Source organism: Pieris brassicae, chromosome 11 (assembly GCF_905147105.1).
Source record: "Pieris brassicae chromosome 11, ilPieBrab1.1, whole genome shotgun sequence".
NCBI classification, from domain to species: domain Eukaryota; kingdom Metazoa; phylum Arthropoda; class Insecta; order Lepidoptera; family Pieridae; genus Pieris; species Pieris brassicae.
Window position 1 is genome coordinate 3878828 of NC_059675.1, and position 27236 is coordinate 3906063.

At 32.6% G+C, this 27236-nt stretch overlaps 1 protein-coding gene across 1 annotated transcript in view; it reads left to right on the top strand.

Moving 5' to 3' along the window:
• The first annotated feature begins 2763 nt into the window (after nucleotides 1-2763).
• Nucleotides 2764-27236, top strand: part of LOC123716381 (homeobox protein dve-1) — a 71139-nt gene continuing 46666 nt past the window's right edge. Inside the window, exon 1 of the mRNA XM_045672096.1 lies at nucleotides 2764-2937. Within this exon, the coding sequence (XP_045528052.1) occupies nucleotides 2848-2937 (90 nt within the window). The 5' untranslated portion in view covers nucleotides 2764-2847. The remainder of the gene's footprint in view (nucleotides 2938-27236) is intronic.

Below are 27236 nucleotides of genomic sequence, written 5' to 3' on the forward strand. Positions count from 1 at the left end.
ACTTAATAATAAAAATTCTATTGTTTAGAAACTTGTAAGCATGAAGAAAATAGGCGAAATTATAATAATTTGTAAATTATAAATTTAAATTATTGTAAATTATAAGATATTTACAAGAACTTTTTACGGTAAGCAAATACCAGATTTCCTTAATCATTTTATGATTGATAATTCTTGCTCCAAACCAATATTGATTATAAAAAGGATCCCCGATTAGTTAGTGGTGGTATAAAGTCCTTTCGCAATGAAATTAATTTTTTTGTTGTTGTAAATAACTGTTTTGGAGAAGACGTGATAGTTTTAGTTGCGACTTAATGAATTATGAAACGTATTGAAAAAAAGTTTGGAGCGTAATTGTAATTTTTAGACATATATTAACAGCTATTGTACTATATAATGCATATCTATAAACAAAACGTGTATAGCGTGCCTAGTACGAACACCAATTGTAACCTGAACCTGAACACCTGTACAATTTACCAATGTTTCGGGTTTTATCTAACTATGAAACTGATTATGAGGATATTGATATTTTCCACCACACCAAAGAGGATGTGAGGAAATATTTGAAGAGGCGGGAAGACTGACTATGTTTATTTAGTGATATATTAAAATTTATTGTCGTTTGTTTAATGTTAAATTTCAATTTTCCTTTATCTTATTTTTTGTATTTTTGTCTATTAATACAACTTATGTTTTCTGTGTCATATTGTTTATCTATGTAATCAGTTTTGGCTTTGTATATTTTCAAAGTTTTGGGTTTTATAATATATATGTTAGCTGTAAGATTACTAATAAATAAATAGCATATACAATGTACAAAATTGTTTAAGTGAAAGTAGCTGTTAAAATTATGAGCCATAGTGGCGTGTTTGGCATCGAGCTCCAATGCAAGAATAATTTTGGTTAATTTACGTATATCATATGTGTACAGTGTACCGTTTGGAACCAAAGAGATTTCACTATAAAACTATACATATTATTAAAAAATGTAGTATACATCGCCTATCTGTTTTCAGGTCTCGTTGTCTTGCTGTGTAAATTGTAATTTACGAGACGAGATTTGGGAATAATTGTATTTGATCTCTATAAAAATATAACCTTCCTAACAATAGTTTGAACTTGTTAAAATGTGTATAAATTGAATGAATGAAGTTTGTTATCATTAAAAATATATACCGAGAGCTATGCTGCATGATTACGGATTGACTGATTTGTTAAACAACTTTGCTATGAAAACATCATAAACACCATGCGCCCGTAATTAAAATAAACGTAAAATATATTCTGTTTAAGTTTAGTTTTCAATCGCGTTTATAATTAATTGTTAAATTACGGAGGAAAATATACAAAAATATGTTTTACACTACTGTATGAAAAATAAATGAATTTAATCCGAATTATTTGTCAATAATTACACATGGGATTTTCGTACAATCGAAATATGTAATATTCAACGTGGTCAAAATTTAATGTTTAAGAAAGTAGGAGTACATTATAAAAGTAATAAAACAATTAAATTGTATACCCGGTTAGCAATTGTTTCCTAGGGTCTACGATTTATCCGGGCCGGGTAACATCTTTGTTACTAGCCGGTCGATATAAAGCGACCTACTTGTTCTACGAAGTTATAACGGTTGTATTATTGTGTTGATTATCTCAATACTGTTAACATTCTTGTGTACAATTGAGATAAGCTGCGGATTTAGGATAATCTTGTCAAACGCGAAGAGGTGATTTGATGGTATGTTAATTGTAATTATTATATGTTATTTATATATATATAATTGTTTTAAATACGTAATAAAACACGTAAACGTATATAATAATTTATTTGATAAACATTTTATTAAAATATAACATCGTACTTTTTAATAAAATATGTAGGTATGTCCAGAAATAATAAGAGATCAATAAACCAAATCTCAATTTGCCGCTTTATGATTGTAACTTAAGATACGTAAACAATACCTATTATTAAATATAATGGTGTGTGATATTTTAGATCATTATTTAAAAATTATTTGTTTTAATTAAAGCATCTAAATGATAAAGGTTGCACTGCCTTATGTCTGTTGTTTTCGTGTGATTTTTCCATTATATTTCCCCAGAGATGACCTGTAATATGGCGAAAGCTATGGAAATTAAGATAAAATGCCGCTTGCCGGAAGGTAATACCGTTTAAACGGCCACGTACAAAATTATAGGAAGCCGTGACAATTTTTTTCTTGAGAACAGAGCAGTCGGGAAATGGGGGTGCTTTATTTAATGAATAAAAATGCTTCGTACCGTCTGCTCGGATACCACAATTAACAATTTTTATGGCTAGTAAAAGTAATTCAAAATTAGTATGCAAATTGAACGATGAACGTCTACTACCTATACCATTATATTGGTTGAAGTGAATAAAGATTGACGCGGTCGGCTAGAAATTCAGTGGTCGCTAGTTAATTTTAATTCATATCGTGACCGTGATGCGCCTCGCAAAAAAGACACCTATCAGCGCGTCGCATAATCGTTACAAGATAACGCCTAACACCCTCCCAGCGAAACAAATTAAGTACAGTAGCGATCTGTGAATTACAAGTGTAAATAATCCAAAGGCCGCCCAACCACCGTGGGCTGGGCTTTATGAAAAAAAGAAACTCGTTAAAATATCGGCTTAAAAAGAAAAGCGCTGAAGCGGGAGGCTGTGGTGGTATCGGTTTTTCTCGACGCGGGCGGTTCGCTGGGCGGGGCCGAGCCAGTCGCGCGCCGCCGGCCGGCACGAACGCACGTGTGTGGGGCTACGCCGAATCGAACACATGAGTGACAGTTTCGGTATGTTGATGTCGTGACTCGAAAAAAATGGACTTTCAGAGTGCAATGGAGACATTCGCTGAAGCTTGGGCTGCGGCCAACACGGTCAAGTCGGAGGCGCCGAGTGATCTTTCACAGGCAAGTGGGATTTTTATCAATTTTTAGATTTTATTATTATGTAAAAGAGTGTGTGATTTAACATAGAGTTATTTCGTAAAATAACACATGTATTATTGAGAAAGGACAATATAATGTAAACTATACGTTACTGTTACGGCAACTTAGATATGGTCAATTGTTTCCTACCTACACTCAAACAACTGCTCGTCTTGATAAGCTAAATTAGTATGAATGTTATAAAATAAATATAAAAAGTACCTATTGCAAAAGTCAAAAGTAATAAATGTTTCAAAAACGAAATTATTAAGCATTGCAAAAATACCAGATTCCTGCATTTGGAATGATAGATTTGTTTGTTATTTTTTTATTTGCCGTGTATTCTTGGTGAATGTTACGTAGATTAAAAAAAAGGTAGTACAAAATCTCTATTAAAAAAAGTTTTAGTATTCTAAATTTAACTTATTATCTTCTGAAGTTTTTATAAAGTTTATTAATTGATACATTTGAGTTTCGGATAATGGATATTTAAATATCATAAGACCAATTGTTTATGTTGCCCACTAAATAGTTTGCAATTTGTAATCTATTAAATCCGTCGATTAAGGTTTCTTACTTTGTCTTAATTATCCTTAACGATGTGGTTAGCCTCATTAAACTCGGCTTAGAGGTAATTTTAGTTATAACCTGATTAAATATTCAAATCACATGACAACATTTAAAAAGTATTTGAGCCAGAAAATACATGTCAATGATTTATTGAAGTAAAACAATTTTTTGAAATAAAAACATACCTATTATATAATTTATAGAAATGCCAGTCTTCTTCATTGTAAACATTATAAGCAGGAATGTATTTTTTCATATTTAATACGAATAGTTTGGACACCCATTACGTACATGTTTTGCTCAATAATCATTTGTTACATTACTAACGGAATTCCCGGTTTTATTTAGATTGTAAAAGTTAGCACAATAAGGTTCTAACAATTTTTAAATAACATGTAGTTAGTTAACTAAAAAAATTTATAGTCTGTAAAAACTTACAATAATAACAAGTATCTTTTGTTTTTTTTTAAAATTCAAACTGAGTGACATTGATTGTCAACGATAGTAAATTTGAAATTGGAATTTAGAAAATTCAATTTAAAAATGAGTTCTCGAGATTCATTTAATTGTATTGGGAAATTGCTTATCATAGATTATGCAGTTAATAGGTTTTTAATCTGCTGTGAACAGGTTCTTGCGGTTTGATTTTGCGAAACACCTATTAGTGTTTCAACAATATTTCTATTCTCTATTGATACGCTTTTTAAGCAAAAAAGCGTTCCATAGAAAGAATCCTTAAAATTATATGATATTTATATCTATATATGGTTTTAATTGTTGTAACATTGTAAATATATTGTTAACACTAAAAACAAGTGGTTTTCAGCTTTGAAATAATTCATAGTTATTTTAATGTTTAACGTGAATCCTGCTTCAACCTACCTGTAAAATAATTTTTAATGCAAGGCAATAAATACGACAAATATAATAAGTTCATATAAAAATGATATGTTTTTAAAAGTAAGCAAACCGCGAGTTCTCAGAGGTATCATCTGTAACCATAGATCAAATATTCTATTATTAGCTGTGGTGTTTAATGGTCTAATTTTAAAAACTAAATACTATAGAAATAAGAAATTTACTTTTAATTTTTCTATAGTCTACGGTTTAAAATTCTAAACAATTTTATCTACGCTACTTTTTATGAGCGTTATCGGTATAATGTAATCGCGCGGACATTATACGAATCGCCTTTCTGATTAAACCGATAGTGCTGTTTATAAATATATGTACGAGTTAATCCATTATCGTGGATTATGTATAGGTTTGCTCCAGTTACACGTAGTCAAGGCATTTTGTCATTTACCTAAATATTTTAATGAACTTGAAGTCATCATAATGGCGAATTAAAACATAAAATGTGACTTTATGAAAATTGTGAGTTTTTTTGAGATTGCACATCTCCTCGAAAGTCCGATAAGGAATACCGATATAGGAAGGAAATAATATTTATATAAGTGGTATGACACCGATAGAAACTGTCTAGTGTCTCGGCCAGAAGTTTCGCGAGTGCGTTGCCGGTCTTTAGACAGTTGGTATTTATTGAAGCCCTGAATTTCTAAGATACACAAATACTGAGGTGTGGTAGTAATTTAATCATCAATTTTATCTATTAAATGATTTGTTGACACAAGCTGCAGTTTATAAATATTACTTTATGGGAAATTTAGATAAGTGATACCGTCTAGAAAGTATCTCAGTCAGAAGGCTCGCGAATGTGTTGCCGGCCTTTAGGGAATTGGAGATATTGAAACCCTTAACTTCTCAAATCCACAATAGTGGTTTAACCATTAATTACTTGATGATTTGTAGACAACCTTCACAGTTTGAACAAATCTATGATATCAATATAAACCAATCACCGCTATCCCGTGACGATGACTAAGATAATTTGGGCGCAAAAAACCACTCAAATTACATCCAGATGGTATATAGAAAGTCGGCGCGTGCCGACCACAAAAACTGATGACGGTTCGTAATAGATAAATCCGTGCAATTACACACGTACTGCAATCGAGATTCGATGATTCTTACATGCATTTTTTTATTAAAAACAAGATTTTATTCAGAATTGTGCGATAAACTATTCACACGAATTGTCTATAGAATGTTTGATTTTTCAATTGATATATACTTATTTTAAATACACTTAATTTTCGATTAACAAATCGATATCGACTATTTCATAGCCTTGTAGACACGCGCCCCAATAATGGGCTCCATCTCGCGGATAAAGCGGAGACACCGTTACCTTTCTCAAATCACGTACACTATTGTAATATCCAATCGGCCAGAAATGAGATTGCGGCTAACAAGTTATTTACATTGACGTTTTAATATGGAGAATGAAAAAAAAAACTATTTAAAAAGGTAATTATAACGTGTCCGTAATAGCCACCGTACGCGCCGGCACGCAGCCTTTGTGACGTAGCTAAACCCCGAGATTAATTTTGGCGTTACAATGAGCGGCACGCCTCAACAAATCGATATCGCTTTATCGATTTGTCAAGAGGCAGCAGAGTCGAAGCCTCCCGGCGAAGATCAGATCTTCGTTACGTTTTTTGGGGAAATTATTAAAATGAGTGCGGGATAATTCGAGATTGACGCGGGGTCTGTGACCGGGTGAGGTAGTTACGGGGGGAGGTGAAAAGCTGCGAGGCTGCATTGCGCAGGCGACGCCAAAAACTAACCATAATTTACGGATACTGGCTGGACGGCTGCTGACACGCGCGATGAGTTTTTACCTCTGATCCTGTTACAGAGCACATTTCTCACGAGCACCTGAGACAAATTTTGAAAGTATAATACTTAATGAGGTCTGAATATCAAGAATAATGCCCTCTGTATTTGTATATGCAAGGTAACGATCTGTTTCTTGTAAGGACATGTTGAAATTCTTAAGTACGTAACCTTAAACATTTTAAATAATTATGGAAAAATACAACAATTTTTTAAATAATCTTTACGAGTTATCTTATTATCAATATTAACATAACACCTAAGTCTGAAGTGTAACTAACTCATTTAACAATATATAGATAATAAACACATAATTACTAATTATAAAAAATAAAAGTTCTACGACAATTTCTATTTTCACTTAGAATGTTTATATGAAGGTCTTCGTGGGAACAGCAAAGACTTAAAAACAAAACATTTATAAATTACTGGCTTATGGTATTCCTTAAGCCAGAGTTCTTAAAGCTTATTCGAGACAAAAACAACTGCCAATCGAAGTCAATTATTCGATACTTTCATGACCTTAATGAGTTATGAATTACAAGAGAAGGCCTCTTTAATTTGTTACGTGAGAGGATTCACGCAACGTGGGCGATAATATAAATATTTTTTCTATTGTAAATTATTGTTGAATAAGTTACCTCATATAAAGCAGTCCGTATCTCTTTAAAAGTTTACTTATTGACACGAATAGACAATCCATAAATTACTTCGGCTGTATAAGACAAGTCTACAAAGATATTCATTGATTTATCACTGTGACAAATTAATCTGTGTTAGGCATATTAAAGCTCACTAAATATTCATTGTGTATATGCAAAACAAAAGCATTTCTTTAGGGGCTCGCAATCTAGCGGTTACCTGTGTTTTTGCCCCCCTTATTATGCAGATTCCGGCGAAAAAGGAATAAATTTAATAACACGCATTCGTGAGCTTGCCTTATCGAACGCACTTGCTTCTGATAATCTGCGCGCGGGCAGCAATTACTGCGAACGACGCAGTGAACGCAGTGTACTCACGTAACAGAGGTAACATACTTGTCTTTTAAATATTTAACCTTAAAAAAAGTATATCAGAAGAGATTTGTTTTCCTTTTTCGTTACTTTCGATAAATTCTTGAGTTTTATATATTTCTTAATAAAAAAGGAGAATTATTTCATTTTATACTCCCAAATTTACACTTTTTGATATTGAAGACTTAAAATGACTTTATATAGTAATCTAGATTTGAGTCAAAACTTAACATTTAAATGAAAAAAAAAAAGTATAAAGAGATCGGATCTAGCTAAGCAATGAAACACACTTTTCTATGTGCTGCTATCTATATTTGTCAACCAAGTGACAACTTTTTATTTCTAAAAAGACAAAAAAATATCAAATAATTCCGAAGTCAATTGTCGCTTTTAGTACTTTTCTGTAATTATTATTTTTATTTCGCACCGTTTGGACCTTCCCTGAACTTCCACAAATATTTCGAGATTGTAATTAGCCAAATCGGTTGAGCCATTCTCGAGTTTAAGCGAGACAAACGAACAGCGAGTGATTAATTTTGAATTATTAAATTCACAATTTTTCTACGTGATCAAGGTTTTATTACCAAAGAGTTCTATCATATGACAAGGCGATTGTGTCCGCAAGTTGTCAAATGTCAATTACACTTTTAAATTAACTTTCGTAACACATTACGAAATAGTTACGTTTTTTCTATTACTTACCTAATCCACAAGTTCTGTCGTTAATAAGTTTTTTGTTTTGCAGTGTATAACGTTTATATAATAATTATTCATAAAAAAATATTGAAAATTAAGACATGTACGATTTTACTACTTCAGATTTCAGGACACAAAACACAATGTCATCGATTATATTAAGGAATTTAGTGTAATTAAAATACACCGTAATACCCTACAACTAGGACTTACTTAAAATATAACATATTCGCTGTATTAGTTACATTAGTCAATGAATCGCAAATGTTTACGGAACTTTTTATTAACGGTTGAATGAACTGCCAAAAATTCTACTATTTGTTGTAGAATTTTTGTCAGTGTCAGGTCACCTTTTCTTTCGTGTGTGTGAATTTTTTATCGAATATCCATTATTGATTATCGATCACCTTTTATGGCCAGACATTTGTTAATATTTTCAAAATATCTTAAATAATTTAGCAAAACCAATACGTGACCGTAAAAATACTACCATGAAGCATTCGTTGGAAAAGCGATCATGGAAAGCTTTGTCTAAAACTAAACATTCCTAAGATTGCCGACAATACATTAAGTAATCCGATATTGCTTAAATTAAGACGTGTCGGTTCGTAAGGAAAGCTTTGCGGTGTTCTAATAAGGATAATCTCAGTACCTGAGTGCAATTAATAATGGACGCGCGTTTGTTACAGATTGTGTTAATAGGATATGAGCACAGAGTATGCAAACAAATATATGTTATTTGGAATTGGATATTTACTGATTAATTTTATTGAAATTTATGTTATACGACTAATAAGTTTATAATAAATAATATAATGTTGACTTAATTTGCTACAATAATAATAAATAACTTAGATATGATGTTGATTAACAATCTCAGTGTTCTATAATGTAAATGTGTTCGTGTGTCCGAGATAACACATGCTAATATTCACAGCACTATACTAGTTCTACTTAATCAAAGTTTAGTTAAGTCAAAGTCAAATCATTTATTCTATTCTATAGGCCTGCCTACTGGCCTAATTAGAATAAATGATTCTTTCAAAAGTGCCTTTTTAATAAAAAAGGCACTTCTAAAAGTCAAAATTACAATAAGAACGACTAGTTTCCCCTTCCAAAAGGTAAGGGCAAAAACTCCATAATTATTTTTTTAAATAGTTTTTACAATACTTTATATATATTGATTTGATAATTATTGTATCTTGAGCAGTGTTGGCCTAGTAGCTTCAGCCTGCGACTGTCATCCCTGAGGTCGTAGGTTATATCCCCGGCTGTGCACTAATGGATTTTCTTTCTATGTGCGCATTTAACATTCGCTCGAACGGTGAAGGATGGAGGAAACCGGCTTGCCTTAGACCCAAAAAGTCGACAGCGTGTGTCAGGCACAGAAGGCTGATCACCTACTTGCCTATTCGATTAAAAAAATGATCATGAAACAGATACAGAAATCTGAGGTCCAGACCTAAAAAGGTTGTAGCGCCATTGATTGATTTGATGACTATATGTGACCGTACTTATACCAAAAGAACTATACTTAAATAAAAAAGGCGCCTGGTATTATAAAAAAAGGAAATAATTAAATTATTATATAGACATGGTGCTCATATATTCACATGTCTTTTAAATTTAATTTTAAAAGTATTTTCAACTTGATTTCTGAACCGAATTAAGGTACTACTAATTACACAGCCTTCTCATACTATCAATATCAGATGCTATCAATGAAAAATTTAAAATAAGTACTCATTATGTTTTTTTGCCGCCTTGAACGACCAAATAAAAACTGACCATTGCTCCAGTTTGGGATCATTTTTAAGGAAATGCATTGTCGATCAATCTGTTTTCTGGGAATGAAAGTTAAGTGCTGAGTGGATCAAGTTAACCAAAAACTTGCCCCGCTCCTTAGCCTTGAATGGCTTAGCCCTCTGGTCAGAAGCAAATAGCTGACGTAGCCCACGGCCCGCCGCGCCCTGCATACGTAATGTGAGCCTGAACGAACAGGAGTGGTGTGGAGATGCGTTCGAAGAGGTTTTTCCTGAGATATATCTAAATATTATTCTCATGAAAATGTATGCGCATGCGCATATTTTAATATATATGTTTTTTTAAAACTTTCGTTGAAGTATTTAAGTATGACATTAATTTCTTAATTTAAAAATGATTTTTGGTTTATATTCTAATTATCAACTATATATTTATTTCATAATCGTACAGCTAACATAAATTATATATATAAAAAATATACCAAAGATGGAATGCATAATATGTACAAAAAGTTTTTTTATACAACAATATAAATATAATATAATAAATCCATAAATCACTTTTAAAAAAGAACACCTCCACGCAGTCTGTGTCCACGTAATGGAGTATTTCGCATTTGTTTCATTTTCATTTTTTGCCGGTTCGATTACCCGAACGCAATCCCGTCGTTCTCGGCGAAATTCGGGAGCGTCTCAGCATCCAGATATTAATTATTGATTGACGATAAAGTATGCGTAAATATTACACTGCGCGTGATTATGGTCCACTTTTTACATTACCACCAAACACGACTCGCTTTGGGATACTCATTATTCGTGTGGGATTATTTACAGCTGTAGGCGAAACAAGTTGTGGCATTTTGGCTGCTTTATTCTTGTTTTTCACAATTCGCCTCCAGCCAAAGTATATTAGTTCTACCTCGTGAAATCTTTACGGGTATTTTGTCATACGTGCATTGTATGAGTTGCCGAAAAGTATGATAAAACATATTAATATTGAGTGTAAACTAATAAATGTGAACAAAGCTGTGTTTATTATATGATATGTTTTATTTAAATTAACACTTCGATGTAAGTACATAGAAATGTAGTATACTAAAAATAATTAAATTAAGGACTTCTTATCGCTCTCGAGCGATCACGTTCAGGCAACGACTGTGAGAATTTTTTTTGACAAGAAGTGTAAAACTACACAAGATCTAGACAAAGCTTACTTGAAAGGGACAATAATAAAAAAAGGTATTGTCCGAAGCCAAGAACTCTGCAATTTTCATATGTTCTACTACGTTATTTAATTGTTAGAGACAACGTTACTAAGCTTGTAAGCACTAATTATATAATAATCAATATTCAATATTAGCATTTTGTCTCGTATAATACCGCAGTAAAAACACTAAGCCCTTGTTTTAAGGTAAGCTGCAACTGTCCTCATGATAAATTATTTATTAATTTCCCATATAAGTAATATAAGGGGAAAGTCGGTGATAGCAATCGCCATACACGTCGTTAATAAAGGCACAATAGAACGGTTAATTACTAAAAATCTCAAAGCTCAGCTGTCGTCTGCGCCGGCGCAGCCTGGAGTACTTTCGAGCACCCCATGTTTAATCCATACTTAGTATGGCTTGATAATTTCAAAACATGTCCAAATTCAGTAACTTAATTGGTGTTTCAACAAAATTATATTTTTCCAGTTATATTTGCTGGGTGGTTGAAACTAAACGATAGATATAAAGCAAATATTCATTATAATCTAATTACTACTACAATTGTAAGGAGTATAATAATGAGCTGAGTTCACAAGAGTTGCTTGCTATATTGTTAGTTATAAGATCTGGGTAAATGTATATATATATATATATATTTCTTTTTAATGATTTTTATGTAGCAAATTCGGTGTAGGTATTATTGTGTCGTTCAATCGCATTAGTAGTAACTGTCAATAAAGAATAATGATGTGTAAATAAATTAAAAGTACATAAAAACTTGACATTATTAATAGATGTTAAAAAATCGCTTCGGTACTTAAAGTTTCTACAATAAGTCTAACATTTTTAAAAGGTATTAATTAATAATATAAGAATTAAAAGTGCTCGAATTAAGGATCAGCCCTAAACATGCAAAGCGACGTTGAACACAGTTTGTGAACCAAGTGCGTATTGTGTCTAAAACAAAAGGTTCGGTAGCACCACTCGAGCTTAATTTTTGAGTGCGAGTTAGTATTTGAATTGGTTTTAATCGTGGTATAAACAATAGGGCTGTCGCCACGCCCAGGCCATGTGGTGCATGTTGAAAATAATAACGCATTGTTTTTTATTCATATTTTCAGAAATCGTTATCGAGGTTTAGCGTTTATTCAGATTTGCTCTTACAATTTTAAGTTAAAAATAGGTATCTCGAAACCTCTTAATAGATTTAAAAAAAATGCTTCATTTTGAATTTAATATTACAAATTTGTACAACAACAAAGCGCTATAAAACAATGGTTTTTTTATTAGTGTGAGTCTTCCAAAAGAAATATTAAAAGTAATAATGTCGAATTATTTAATAATTAAAACTAAATGTTTTTATTATTCATAATAAAATTATATTATGTTTTCTTTTTGTAAAGCCGTGTAGCAATTGAATATTATGTCGTTATGATTTATTTCATTCCAACTAAAAATAACTAAAAACCTTTTGCTATTCTTTTGGTATATATTTTTCTAAGTATATTTCTGAATCATATTATATTTCCTCCCTACGCTTCACAGATAGGTCCCGGCGAAGAAATCATGTTTTATTGAAACAAAATAAACTAGACAAAAAATATATCCCTACTTGGACTACGGTTCATATTATTTTAAAGAACAATTCGTCAAAGTTCATTAGCAGATTTCCGTTATTCCCATGGAATAAAAATGTTAATGGGTCATAGTTACATAAATCATTTCGCAAAAACCTTTGCCCCTCACCTCATGAGAATCCGTATATGTTCAGGTTCGTTACATTATAGCAAAAAGCGATTGATATACTCGTGTTGCATACTATATTATATGTAAATCGTTAAGCGTTATCCCAGGGGCAGGGGTGAGTGATGCGAAACGCGTGAGCAATCATTTCGATCGGCGACTGCGCAGGGAAATTACGGAAACGCACACAGCGGTAAAAAATGTATTAGGGGGACAGGGGACATGACGTTAAGCTTTTTATGAGACCGTTTCAACGTGCTTTTCAAATTTGTAACATAAACTTGACTTTGTCTAGTATCCCTTTACAGAATCTAAAGCTATATAATTATTACGTAACATTTTTATACCTCGAATTCTTTAAATGTATAACCATTTAAGTATGTGTCTATCTCATGTGTATATCTAAATACTGTATTTATTAAATATGCACAAGCTTCCAAATAAATGATTACTATAATAATTTGTGGCCCACGAATGAATCTCAATTCCTCAGTTGCTTTCATGGGTTATCTATAAACTAATGTAGATAAGCGTTCTGATGGCGATATATCTAACTGGAAAATTTGCTTAACGCTTAAAGAATTAGTTCCACTATATATTATACATGTTGTATAATATATAGTGCATATAATATATATTATACAACATGTATAATACATAGTCATCATCATCTTGTTTGTATTTAGAGGAACGATTTGTATTGTTGTGTGTTTGTGAAAACAAGTTCAGGATTTTAATAGGCAGGTACATAATATGTGATAATGTTGGCAGCCCTGAGTCCAATGGCCACTGCTTGATAAGTTTTTTATTGTACTGATATTAGTAATCCACTGCTAACCACATGAGTATGCAAATAAATATTTATAGAGCATTAACAATTACGTATGGAACTGTTATACCGTTTTTATTAAAAAAAATTATACAAACCCCCATTGTTTGAAAATAAATTAAAAATAAACTATACCAACAACAACTATAACAAGATGAAATATAAATTTAAAATAAACTTAACTTAAAATTTATTGCTAGTTCTTCTCGTCCGTTCAACGCAGATTTGAGAACAGGCAGTATATGTTAGGTTAGGTCTTCTTTATTTATTATAATAATTATTTATTTGTACATAAGGTTACCTACATAACACATATAACTGATATTAAGTTCAACACACAGTTATACATTATATACAATATTATTAACCTACATAGTAATAATAATTAAAAATAGTTTTACAGAATCCAATTTGACAGAATCTCTTTCTCTCAAACAAAATAAAAACCCTTTCAAATCAATGTAGTACTTTTAGATATAATCAGCTTGCAAAACGATAACTTACAACTAATTACAAACATTGATGATAAAAGTTTATTATAAATGTCTTGAAAAGCTCTGAATAAAATTAGTTAATATTTAAGCATCAACCTACATAATTGCGTATTATGAATATCGAACCGCGATAAGATCACACGAAAGTGAGAATGTGTGTAAAAATGTGTGCGTCTGCGCACTTGTCACGCACTATGCTTATTTAAAATCGAGGAAATCGCAGGTTCGGTCAAACGCGTTTAACGCACGCACGTAAGGAATCCACTCTGTAACTGCCATAATTTAACTTAATTACACCTAATTTTCCCAAATGAGATATAAAATGAGCAAGCTATATGGGCATATACGCAAATTATTTTTAAAGGAACGAATCGTGACGTCATAAGAGCTAACTATATATATCGGATTAATTCTAGATATTAACGGTAAGTACATTCGTATTAATACAACTCATTAAATTATTCACAAAAATAACGATGAAGGCCTCCCTGGGAGTGACAACAAAGTAGATACCATCCGAGGTATGGCTTGCCCAGTTCAGAGAAGGGGGTTGTTCGAGTTGAGCACAAACTATTCGGGGTGGTTACGTGTGTTCTGTGTAATTATACCAAGCAATAGTATTTTCTTTAAACATTTCTCAAATAAAGAATTAAAGTGTGGTAGGTTATAGCGATAATCAAACAAATAAAAAGTGCCTTAGTACCTAATTGCAGTATTGCGTTAGAAATCACACGCGTTTGCGCACGCATTGAAATTAAGTAATTAATTCTCCGCCCACGACTATCTGCCGACGATCTCAAACGCTTCCATTGATGCCCGATAAAGATTTTTTAAACTAAGAATGAGAAGTGCATGTTTATGTGATAGGAAAGTATCGCGGAAGCTTTAAGCTCGAGTGGAGAATCGCGGCAAGATTGCCGAAAAACAAAACCGCCACGCCTAAGTGATCACGAACTGGAAATAATTATTACAATACAGGACCTAATAAAGGTCCTTGAGTACGCCTTTCTGGGCGCCTAAGTGAGAATGACACATGAAAACTTTATAGGAATTTTCGTAATGTAATATACCTAATCCACGTGGCTTACGTATACAATACTTTTGCATGTTACAAAACATACCAGTATTGTATGTATCATCAAGTTTTATGTAACCCACGGTTCGACAGTGTCACTTCTAATGAATTTAGCCTTTGAATATGAGTTTTCCTTTTCTTTTCTCTGACCCATTTATTCTCAATCGAAACTTAAAGGTTTGGGAATAAATTTTACTAGTGTACAATTAGGAAAATTTTACTAAAATGCTCGTGTTACTTGATTAAGTTTTAAGTACCCGCGTAAAGGAAATGTAGGAATAGGCTTATAAACATCTATAGATCAGTCAACTCGACGACAATGAACCGATACCCCATGCATGTGGTTTTTGCTTCATATGCAAAGTGTGATGAAAAATTTCCTTCCTAATTAGAATGAATATTTGCATAAACAATCCCATACTGGGATGATCATTACAATAATTATGTTTTTGTATTAACTTAACGATAACAGTTAGATTGGTAATGCGTCGATAAACCTATTCTTCGTATGCATTGTAACCAACGGTTTATCTTACTTAGTTTTCCATGTTCCATACTTCACCCGTTAACTTGTCAGCCTTCGCACAAGAATATTTTTAAAATTTCTATTTTTAAAAGTAGTTGTTGTTGTTCCCTAAGCAACAAAAAACCAACATTCATGCTACTTGAAAGGCTTGATGACATAGGTATCAAACTGTCTACAATGAAATATGAACAGAAAATGTGATACAGTACAGTATTATACAAATATATAATAGAGATTTATTACTAAAAGCTCTTGCCACAACCACATTCAACTTTTGCATGTGCACCAAAAGTTAAATAAAATGATTATTTTTTTATAAGGTCTATACATTGAGAAGTTATACTTATTAACAACATAACCTGTATAATTAATAGTAACAAAGGTTTTTAAAAATATATAACTAAGCATCGGCTCAACAAAAGAAAATATATTAATCTTAGTAAAACCGTCTTAACACCCTTTTATGCTTAGAAAGCGTGTTGTTTCCTACTTATGTCACAACTGTCGTTATATCACATACGTACATAATAATCGTATTGCTAAGCTAAAAAGATCCGTCCTATACCACTTATTTGAAGTATTTAGTGATCTCTATATTTCTGTTATATTAGTGGTCTAATATTTCTTTGTACGGTTCCTAGGTCATCGAATGATTTAAATAACAAAGGATTAAAGTTTTATTCTATATTAATCACTCGCGTATAACGAATGAATGCAATGTAACAGTTGAAGAGAGTAAACGACGAGATTTAGGAAATCGCCACGCTTATAAAAGTAATAAAACAGTGAGCAAAATGTACAGCCTTGGCTCGTACATTCTTATTAATATTCTTTAATTGGATCTTATATTGTACATATATGAAACCAAAAAGGATACATGTAGCAAATTCTTATAATGATTGAATTTTTATTATTAAATAAATATTTTAATAATAATATGAAGTTGTTCTATCTTGTACTAAATCCTATACATCGGAAATAACTAATTAATGTTATATAACCCTGTCCCTGTTACAGTGACATCTTTAATGCTGGAGGAATTAAATTAAATAAAAAGTATCGGAAATATTAATTATTATTATTTTATTCTAGTACATATTTAGTTTAGGTAACCAAAAAAAGTAAGTAGGTAGTTGAGAAATATATACGTATGAGGAAAAATAGAATTACAGCCTTTGTCGACGCAATGTTCGTTTTATAAACGTTATTCCTAATCAACCGACATTATTTAAGGGCCATAAGCGAAGTAGAAAACCAAGCAATGTGCTCCCAAATAATTCCGTTACGCATTATAAGCCCCGTGTTTGTCAAACTCCTTTGAAGCGGCTTAAAATGGAAGGGAATTGAAAGTAAAGGGTTCTTATAATACCATATCGCGGGCTTAATCTTGGCGGGCAAATTAGGATTAATTGAACTTCTTACTATTCTTTAAAACTTTTATGGTTCGCAGAAGTCTCGTTTGGTAATTATATGGGGCTGATACAATATTCGTAGAAAATTACGTATTTTATCAACTATACGAAAAAACTCAATATTGTTATCAAGGTGTATATGGTACAAGTATGTCATATATTAATAGTTTTATATGTAGATATCAATATTAACTCACTTTTACTTTCTTTTATTTTAAGTTTAGGATACTTGACAGATACATATTTATTTCTTTTTATTTTAGCCCTAAATTATTTCCTAATATAATCATATCGAATGATCCCATGTTTTAGTAAATATATTTTACAATTAGTATCTATCAGAAACCCTCTTCGGTAAAGGCCTTCTCCAAGGCTTGCCATCTTTCTGTATCCCGAGCTAGCTTAGTTCCATTAAGGACCCGCGATTTTGTTTGCCTGGTGGGCCTCTCCATGTAGTTACTGTTTTCGTCCACCTGTGATTTGTGAGGCGTGCTACATGACTGATATAGTCTTCCGTTAAAAATCCTTTTTTTTAAATCAGCATACCTTCGTGTTGACCGATCTCAAGTGTTACTTAATTACTGAAAAATAAACACGTTATAGATAAAAGTATATCGCGACAGTAATAAAATATGGTATGCTTAAAATCAAATCTATATATAATATATAAATCACTTATCGATTTTATGTTATCTGCAATCACATGAATCCCACTCATAATGCTTTGTGTAATTTAATTAATATAATGATTAGTCTTATCGATAAGTAATTTTAAATCAGTGTAACATTACAATGTCTATCATTGAAATGTCACTGTTATAATTACACTAGAATAAATATTACACACGACTCAGTTTTTGCCGGCAACGCACTCGCGAACCCTCTGGCATTGAGAGTGTCCATGAGTGTCACTTAATATCAGATGACCCTACCTACCCGTTTGTCCCATGTTCTATAAAAAAAGTAAAATTACTTGCGATATATTTCTATGAAAGTTCTTAAAATATTGAACTTATTTTCTGTTTTAAGATCATAGATAGAAAGACACAAATATTTGATTATATATATGATGTAAGTAGAAAAGACTACAAATATAATACAAACACTATCACTTCATCTAAATATAGCAATATAGCACGGAGCAAAACTAACATTTTAACAATGAAATTAAAAAATAAAATTATATTTGAAACTACTTTTTTAAATGGTTCAAAATATTTTTTTTCGAAGTGCAAAAAGGTTCTAATAGACAGTTGGTCATATCAGAAACCTCAACTTTTTACATACTGTGAGGTTGCTACCACGATGATACAAAGGTTTTCAGTACAGATAAACGATACCAAAATCATTATAATATAAAAACGCGAAATACCTTATAAATTAAATATGCTTTTTAACCCTACACTATTACTTTAATTTACGTTTAGCAAACCTTTTTTTATAATTGTAAGAACAGCTCTATATTCATACCACGCATAATGCGTCATTGAATTAAGGGGTGCGGGGTAGGGTTTGAGGGGTATATCCCAGTGGCGGTTGGAGGCTCTCAGGTGTGACGGACGGAAACCCACTATCATTAACCTACCCACATGCGAGTGTAAACATGCATGCACCCCCACGACTAAGTGCTTTGTTTACGCGAAATGTATGCTCGTGTGTGTTGGGACGGATTAGTTTTATAGGCCTCATTTTTTATATTAGATATATTGGATAATAAACTAACTGAAGTCTTTCCGTCAACTTTTTTCGGGATAATTAGTTATAAGACAGTGAGTCCAGAGCTTTTGCTTTTCTCACTCAACGAATAAGTATCCAAATACAGCGATGAAACGCAGCAATACAGGTACTGCCACAGGAACCCTTCAGATTTATTTAAGTGTTTTGTATTTACGATTACCATGTAGGTTAAGAATGTATATAATGTATAATTTTCGGCTTCAGCTTAGATAAATGTAGTGGAATTGATAACCAAATATCTTTTTGTATTTCGGGTGCGTGCGACATTTGTTGGTAGTACCAATTAAGACGTTAGGCGGCGCTGACTCTTTGAGCTATTGAATTAACGTTATTGAAGTGAAACTTCTTTATCGGCGTTGGAAAAAAATTACAGTCACATTTTTCGGTTACACGTCACATTTTCCCGTTACATGCCATCTTTTTCTTATCCCTACCACTGTTGATTCGAGGAGATTCGAAGCCATTAATAACAAAAATATATAATAACGACAACAATGATAGTAATAATTATATTACAATTATTGAAATTCTGTAATAATCTTAGTAGTAATACGGTAAAATGAAATAATTGAATTATTTGTATTCAAGTCTATAAAAGCCTGTTGTTAAACTTTATCTTATTTAAACAATTTCTGTAAAATTGGATATTATAGATAATTTGTCGAAAAATAAGGTCATAAAGAAGTTTCACTCCTTACGTGTGTACACTAGTATACGCACACATTTTTTTTATGTGTAGATTTCAAATAACTATCCTGTTTTCACACATTTATAGTTAACTTAAAACTGTAGTTAATAAAATAGACAAACAATTCCACCCTGTACTGCCGCAAGGCCCGGTGACACAGCCCAATAACCACCAGTCCTCAATTCGATGCTTTCATACATAACTACGTGTTATGGTTAAGTCGTCCCTTTAAGTCTTTGTTAGGGTTAACACCGCGGTACTATTATTCTAGGTATTGCATATAAAAGTTTGTAACAGCAAACATTTATTTATAAAAAAACAATCCTGTCCTAACAGGACCCTTAATTGACAAGAGTGACCAGTGACAACAAGTGAATAAAATTTACAGATAATATACGGAAATACTAAATTACATGAGAGTGTTTATGGCCGGCGTTATCACTTAACATCAGGTGAGCGTCCTGCCCGTTTATCAATAAAAAAAAAAACAGAAAGATCATCATCTACTTGTCTATAGTTTGTCAATATTACATTGTATAGTCTATAGTCAATACTACATTATTTATAATCTATCTTGTATCTAATTGCTATTCAGTGTTGCAAGTAATACAATATGTGATTTTTTTTTTACTTGTAATTTTATGTAATTTTATGTAATGTAAAAGTTTAATTTCAGTTCATGCGTTCCAATATCTATTATTTATCAATAATTTGAAAGATAATCTCGATAAAAACTCATTCGTTTATCAACTAAATCAAGATAAGATCTTTATTTTAGGGTAATCCATTAATTACGCGTAACTTGGACTTGAATGATTCACCTATCTTTATCCTACCATTTATTTATTCTTTTCGATATTCAACATTTAAGCAGTTCATTATTGTATATAAATGAAATATTTAAAAACAACTGAACATTTTATCAGCAAGAAGCGCTAGGAGGAACTTTTTCCTGAAAGATGGCAACACACTCGCCAGCCCCCGGCGTTGCAGTTGTCCATCAGCGGCCATTATCACTTTATTCAAAGTGACCTGCTGGTATGCCTCCTGCCCCATAAAAAACAATTGTTGCAGGTGCGTTCGAAATGACTCTGACACAAAAAAAATGCTTTAACTTAATTACATATTTATTTACTTCAACGCAGATTATGACAAATTATTTTAAGAAAGAGACCACAGGAGCAAGTTAAAATATGAAATATCTACATGAAAAAGATTCAAATCAAATTTAGTAAAAAAATATTTTTTATAAAAAAATACGTCAAATGTTTAAAAATTAATCTGATGCAGAAAGAACTAAACTTCTTCTGGAAAATAAGACGGACCATTGCGAAGGTGTCTCCTAATTTATTCTATTGTGGAAATACTACCGATTTTTTTATAGGGCCTATAGGTTCGGTACCTACTGTTAACGTAATTACTACGTAAATAAAGAGAATAATTACACTCTTAATAATAATATGAGCAGTGTTTGTGCATCACCTTGGAAGACTGGACAGACGGTGTAACAATTGGTGAATACCGGATTGCGAACTTGCGTTACGCGGATGACACCACTCTGTTTGCATCCAGTTCGCAACACTTGAAAGAGCTTCTGTCAAGGATGAAACGAAGAACGAACGAAGTTTGGACTTAAGATAAATCGCAGCAAAACCAAGGTAATGATTGTTGGCCGTGCCAGAAATAATTCGCCTCAAGTGACTCAAATTGCGAAATGAAACGTAGTTCAATCTTATATTTATCTTGGGGCTCAGATTTCAAACAATGGCGGATGCATCGATGAGGTCAAACGACGTATGGGCATCACAAGAACGGCTATGGACAAGATGCAAAAAATATGGAGAAACAGGAATATAACAAAAGCCACGAAGACCAGGCTCGTGAAGACTCTTATATTCCCCATATTTCTGTACGCGGCCGAATCGTGGACCTTGCGAGATGTGGAAAGACAGAAAATAGACGCTCTGGAAATGTGGTGCTGGAGGGGAATGTTAAGGGTTTCGTGGACCGAGTTTCGTACAAATGTCTCGATACTTCAAGAACTCGGTATTAAGCAGCGTCTGTTTTCAACAGTACAATCTCGCATCCTTACATTCTTCGGACACATATTTCGGCGTGGTGTTCAGTCCATAGAACGCCTTGTCGTCCAGGGGAAGATGGAAGGCAATAGACGGCGCGGAACCTACGCGTTGGACTGACCAGATCAAGTCTGCCGTAGGAGATACACTCAATGAGTGCAGCAGGATGACCACTAATAGGCAACTTCGGGAAGCGCATCACATCTGCCCCGTTTAATACCACTACTACATAGCGATCACGACCGCTCTGTCAAGAGTGTACCGGATAAGAAGATGTGTTGGCCTAGTGGCTTCAGTGTGCGACTCTCATCCCTGAGGTCGTAAGTTCCATCCCCGGCTGTGCACCAATGGACATTCTTTCTATGTGTGCATTTAACATTCTCTCGAACGGTGAAGGAAAACATTTTGAGGCAACCGGCTTGCCTTAGACCGAAATCGTCGACGGCGTGTCAGTCACAGGAGGCTGATCACCTACTTGCCTATTCGATTAACAAATGATTGTGTAACAGAAAGCTGAGGCTCAGACCTAAAAACGTGGCACTATTTTTATATTAATACTTCTTAAAATGTTATGTACTATGACTATGATAGTCTTAACAAAGAATGTATATGTCATAAAAATATATATTTTATATATATACTATATATAAATATAGTTGCTATCGTAAAAAAGTGAGATCCAAGTCGGTTTATATATCCATAACCTAACAACATGACTGACCATATCAATATTAAAAATGTTTTATACTTTTAATAAATACATTGACTTGGCATATTATATATTTATGCGATCGACAAGTCAACTTTTTTTATATGGATGTCGTATATAGTTTCAGTCGCTATGTGTTTAAAGGCTTCTTATCCACAACGAAGTTATGAGGGGGTCGAAAATGGCCTGAACTGTTTCTAGAAAGAGCATTGCATAAGTATAATGGAATTTATTAAAACGAAATTGCGTGTGAATTTACCAACAAACTCCGTGTATCTCACTTACTGTTAGTCAATAAACTAGATTATATCTGAAATAATAATTATTATAATTGTACCCTCGTGTAACGCATAATATTTGCGCATAGTAAACGTGACGAAAAAATTTAAAAATTGCGCTTAAATCAGAAAGTGATATCGCGATAAGCTAGTAACTTGCGTAGCGATGCGTTTGTAATTACGGGTGCATGGTTGAAAAATATATGGTGTGTGTGATGTAATCTTAGTACATTATACGGCAATGTTACCGCTCGTTAAAGATTTATTTCCATAATTATAGATGAAGTCGCCCGCAATTGTGCTACTGTATGATACACCTGGGTGAGCATCCGTCTAAATCTATCCAATGATGTATCTAATTAACTATTTATCTATTTGTAGTTATTTATTTACTATGTAAGTTAATAATATTTTAAATACTCTATATTTAAGTGTCATATCACCTTCTTACTACAGTATTTTAAGACTTATTTGATATTATTTAATTTGTGTATCGGTTCGTTTCACATAGTGGATGTTAATAGTATATAATCGCAAAAAGTGACTTATGAAACACAAGTAACTGAGTAGCTATTATGATATGATGGTGTTATAATACCTCTTATTATTATACCATGTATCGTCGCCGTTCTTGTACTAATTATGCTAACATACAAAACTACAAAGGGTGTGTTGATGGACTGAATTAAAAGCCTCTTCAATTGATAGAGAAATTAATGCAGTACAACACAAAAGAAAAATTATAATAGTGAAGTAAAAAACAAAAACAAATAGTGCAACTGTCATTGGTATTTTATTTAATTTTCCAGCCAGTGAAGAAATAGGCTCATAATATAATTTTTTTTTTTAGCCTAATGGCTACAGTGTGGAGTCTCATCCCTGAGGTCGTAGGTTCGACACTGGCTGTGCACTAATGGACTTTCTGTCTATGTGCTCATTTGATATTCGCTCGTGAGGTGACAGAAACCTCAGAAAAGAGAATGACCACGAAATAGATTCAGAACAGACTACCTTAAAAGGTTGTAGCTCCACTGGTTTCCATTTCATTTCTTTCACAGTAGTTTAAATGTATAAATTATAATGATAAAATAATAATAAAATTACTACATCGTTAAACCTATTAAAATATCTACAAAAGTGCTGAAAAAGTAAGAGAAATTTCTGCCACTGTATTGTTTTTGGTTTCTAAGAATACAAATTGTCAAAAACAAATGACAGACAAAAGACATTTCTTTAAAAATGGAATGCGATTGGGCCTTGTCTAAATAATAGAGACCCGACACAATCACGCAATAGACTAAACTATTTGTTTTTTAGTTTTATCCTTGGTTGAAATAATTCTTTATAAATTCAAAACTATATTAGTCAACCGTATACATTGTCTCTTAATCCTGATACCCTTTGCCCTTCCGTAGATAATATTTACTTGTAACACTCACAAATCGTTTATATTCTATAAAACTTGTTTTCCAATGTCATTATTTAATTTACGATTCTTTGTTATGTGAATCTCGGTGTCAATTTTAATTGATATTTATTACAGTTATAAAATACTGTAGGATTTGTATTTAATATAATGATTTAAATATATAACACGAAGTAGTGTTAAATACTAAAGTTATTATACTAACTCTAACTACGTTTGCAGATGAGGTCTATATTTACTCATTGCTATTAACAACAAAAAAACATGAAATAATTTGGTTATTTAGGAAACGATATTTTTCGATACATGTGGTTTTAATTTTATAATTGAAGAGGAAATTAATTAAATTATTGATAAAACTTAACTCTCCTTGATAAATATTGATAATTTTACCCTCTGTGCACTCTCTATTATTGCGACACATTCATTGAGCGACTTGCTGACATCAGCATCTCGCTTAGAGTATAGCATAAGTGCCTATATTTAGAATCAGTGCTTTAATTAACGCATAGAACAACGTATGGTTTAGTTGACGACAATTGACACGGTAACCTTTGGGGAATACTCGGGGTCATTGAAGCGCAGATTACTGGGTTAAACTATAGGTATAGACGAATTAATACTGTAGTCCCATAGGCTCAGATCCAGAGACAAATCGAAGCGCGAAATGTCTGTCAAAGATCTATAACGGTTTGACAGGTGGGATTGTTAGTTTGCGCTCAACTGTTGCGTTAAATCTACCTTTGTCCAATGCTGAATTCGGGATTTTATTGATTGCGTAAAGATAATAAAACAAATGAATGGTTTTAGTTAGATGTAATGTTTCTTCATACAATTTTAAGTTTAATTCGTAATACATACATTAATATAATAAATACTCTGTGGACGCTTTCGATATAATTGATGTTAAGCAATCAATTCTGACGCAATAATAACGAAACATTTTCTTTATATTACTCGTTTATATGTAATAAATACACAATATCATAAGGAAAAGTGTCAAAAAATCCGACATACATTTATCGGATGTGAACACATCAAATCTAAACCACAGAATATATCGCACTACTAAAACCAATAACTTCCGGCTGTATATAATTTAAAATTCGAACACTATGCTATAATTGTTTCGTCAAGGATAGACGGTAATAGATTAGGGGCGATCAGGCTATCAACGGATGCGATAGCGGTAATAGTGGTTTCTATCGAGGAGATATATTCCCTTATCGGTGCATGGGAATTATATGTACGTTGGTTACGATTACGACCTATTGTTTGCTTCAAGATTTTTGTTATTTACACTAAGTAGCACTAAGCGAGAACTTGTGTTTAATTAAAAGACTAACTAGCTTTTGACGTAAAAAAATATTTTTTAATTATTGATAAGTTTATTTCTATATCTATGTATCTAATCGTTACTGCATAGGCACTTGTGTGATGACGGTATTACTGAAAAGGGTTCTTAGTAGGAATGACATTAAATAATGAAAGCGTTGCTAAAGATTTACAAGCAACAATAAAACATAACAAACATCGTAAACGCAGGTCATACGCATCAAGTGCACTATCGAAGCTAGTCGTATATCAAAAGCTCGTAGTTAAAGTTCAACGCACAAAGTGCATAATCGTAGTAATCGGCCGGAGCCAAATGTCATCGACCCACTTATCTCATCCGCCATCCCTTTTACAATTACAACAACAAATGAGTAAGAGCCATGCATCGATATGTGTGATACGTGGAGGAATAAAATCCTGTGTGAACGAACTCTAATCTGCTTCGTGGCAGCTTCCAGACCCGATTGATAGATAGTCAATGAATCACGACGATCTAATGTTGCGTCTCGGTAAACATCGCTTTTGTCATTTTGCGGATTTAAGTAGTAACTCTACATATAACCTGGACAGTCTTTTGACGCACAATAGTCGTCTTTTGTTTTTTTTTTTCGTATAAAACAATACGTTATAGAATATCGAATGCTATTATAGTATTCGATTTTTAAATTCAGAATTCCGCCAATAATTATTCACCGACCAACTTTTAGACAATGTTATATGTGGTCCATAGTTTTGGTCAATCGTGGTTTCAGTTAATACAAGTTATTAAACAAATAACCCAGAAATCAATTCAGTGGTAATTATAAAAAGTGCTCCAACTCACAAAAGATGTACGTTGGCACACTTCCACACATCGTACATTCACGCTAGAAGCATTTTTAATTTTCAAGCAAGTTTTAGAACGGCTCATTTGGGTATTAGACAAGGCTCAGAACCTACCTGCCAAATACCCATTAAGAAGGTCCAGGACTTTTATGTCACAAATTTATTTTTAAGCTAGGTAGCTTTCCCGACAAAATATTTTGTTTAACTTTAACGCGATAAGTTAATTTGTTAAACCGAGCCGAAAGGATACAAAGGACGAAGTTTATCCTTCCGTTAAAAATTCTATGCAGGGTGCGATCGTAAATTTGAAATCAGGTAGAATCTATTGAAGCGACGTCAAAGCTAAACTGATCATCCCGTCTAAGGATGTGTTTCAAAGCTTTACTGACGTAATGGTATAAACAATGACAGGACATATTCATATTCATTGTGATCATAAAAGCCAGGTAAACGCTACCTCACTTACAAGGAAAGATTCAGTTAATTGCCTTAACAGAATCCCTCTGTTTCGAGTGCCCGACACGTTTGTACCGTCAGCAAAAACTGTGACCGCTTTCCATCTTAAAACCAGATTTGTCGAATTGTTTTACCATAATTATTGTCATTTCGTGACTTATTAGTCATTTATAAAATGTAGTTCATTTTGTCACTTTTGGGAATAAATACATGAAAATAAAAATGCGTTTATTCATTTAGACATAGACATAACATTTATTACTAACAAAACACACACACAGAAACACACAAAATAACAATAATCAAAAAAATAAATATAATTACAAAAATAATAATAATAGAGAGATAACAATTGTTTTTAAAGAAAAAAGTTTAATTGTGTAATGCGTGTGTGCTGTGGTTGTAATTGGCCCTGGCTCAGCATTATGCTGAAGAGCAGAGTTGTTCCACAGCACTGGTCATTCTGCCAGAGACCACAGCAGCTATTTTCCCCCTCAGTCGCAAAATTTGAAACAATTTGTTATAATGTGTAAGATTTGGGAACACTTTTAAGTTATACAATACGTGTCAGCGTTCCTAGCTCTTCCATAACAAACTTAATAATAAAATCTTATATTTTATACATGTATAATATGTTTTAAACGATTTAAATGTACCTCTAGATTACTATTTAATATATTC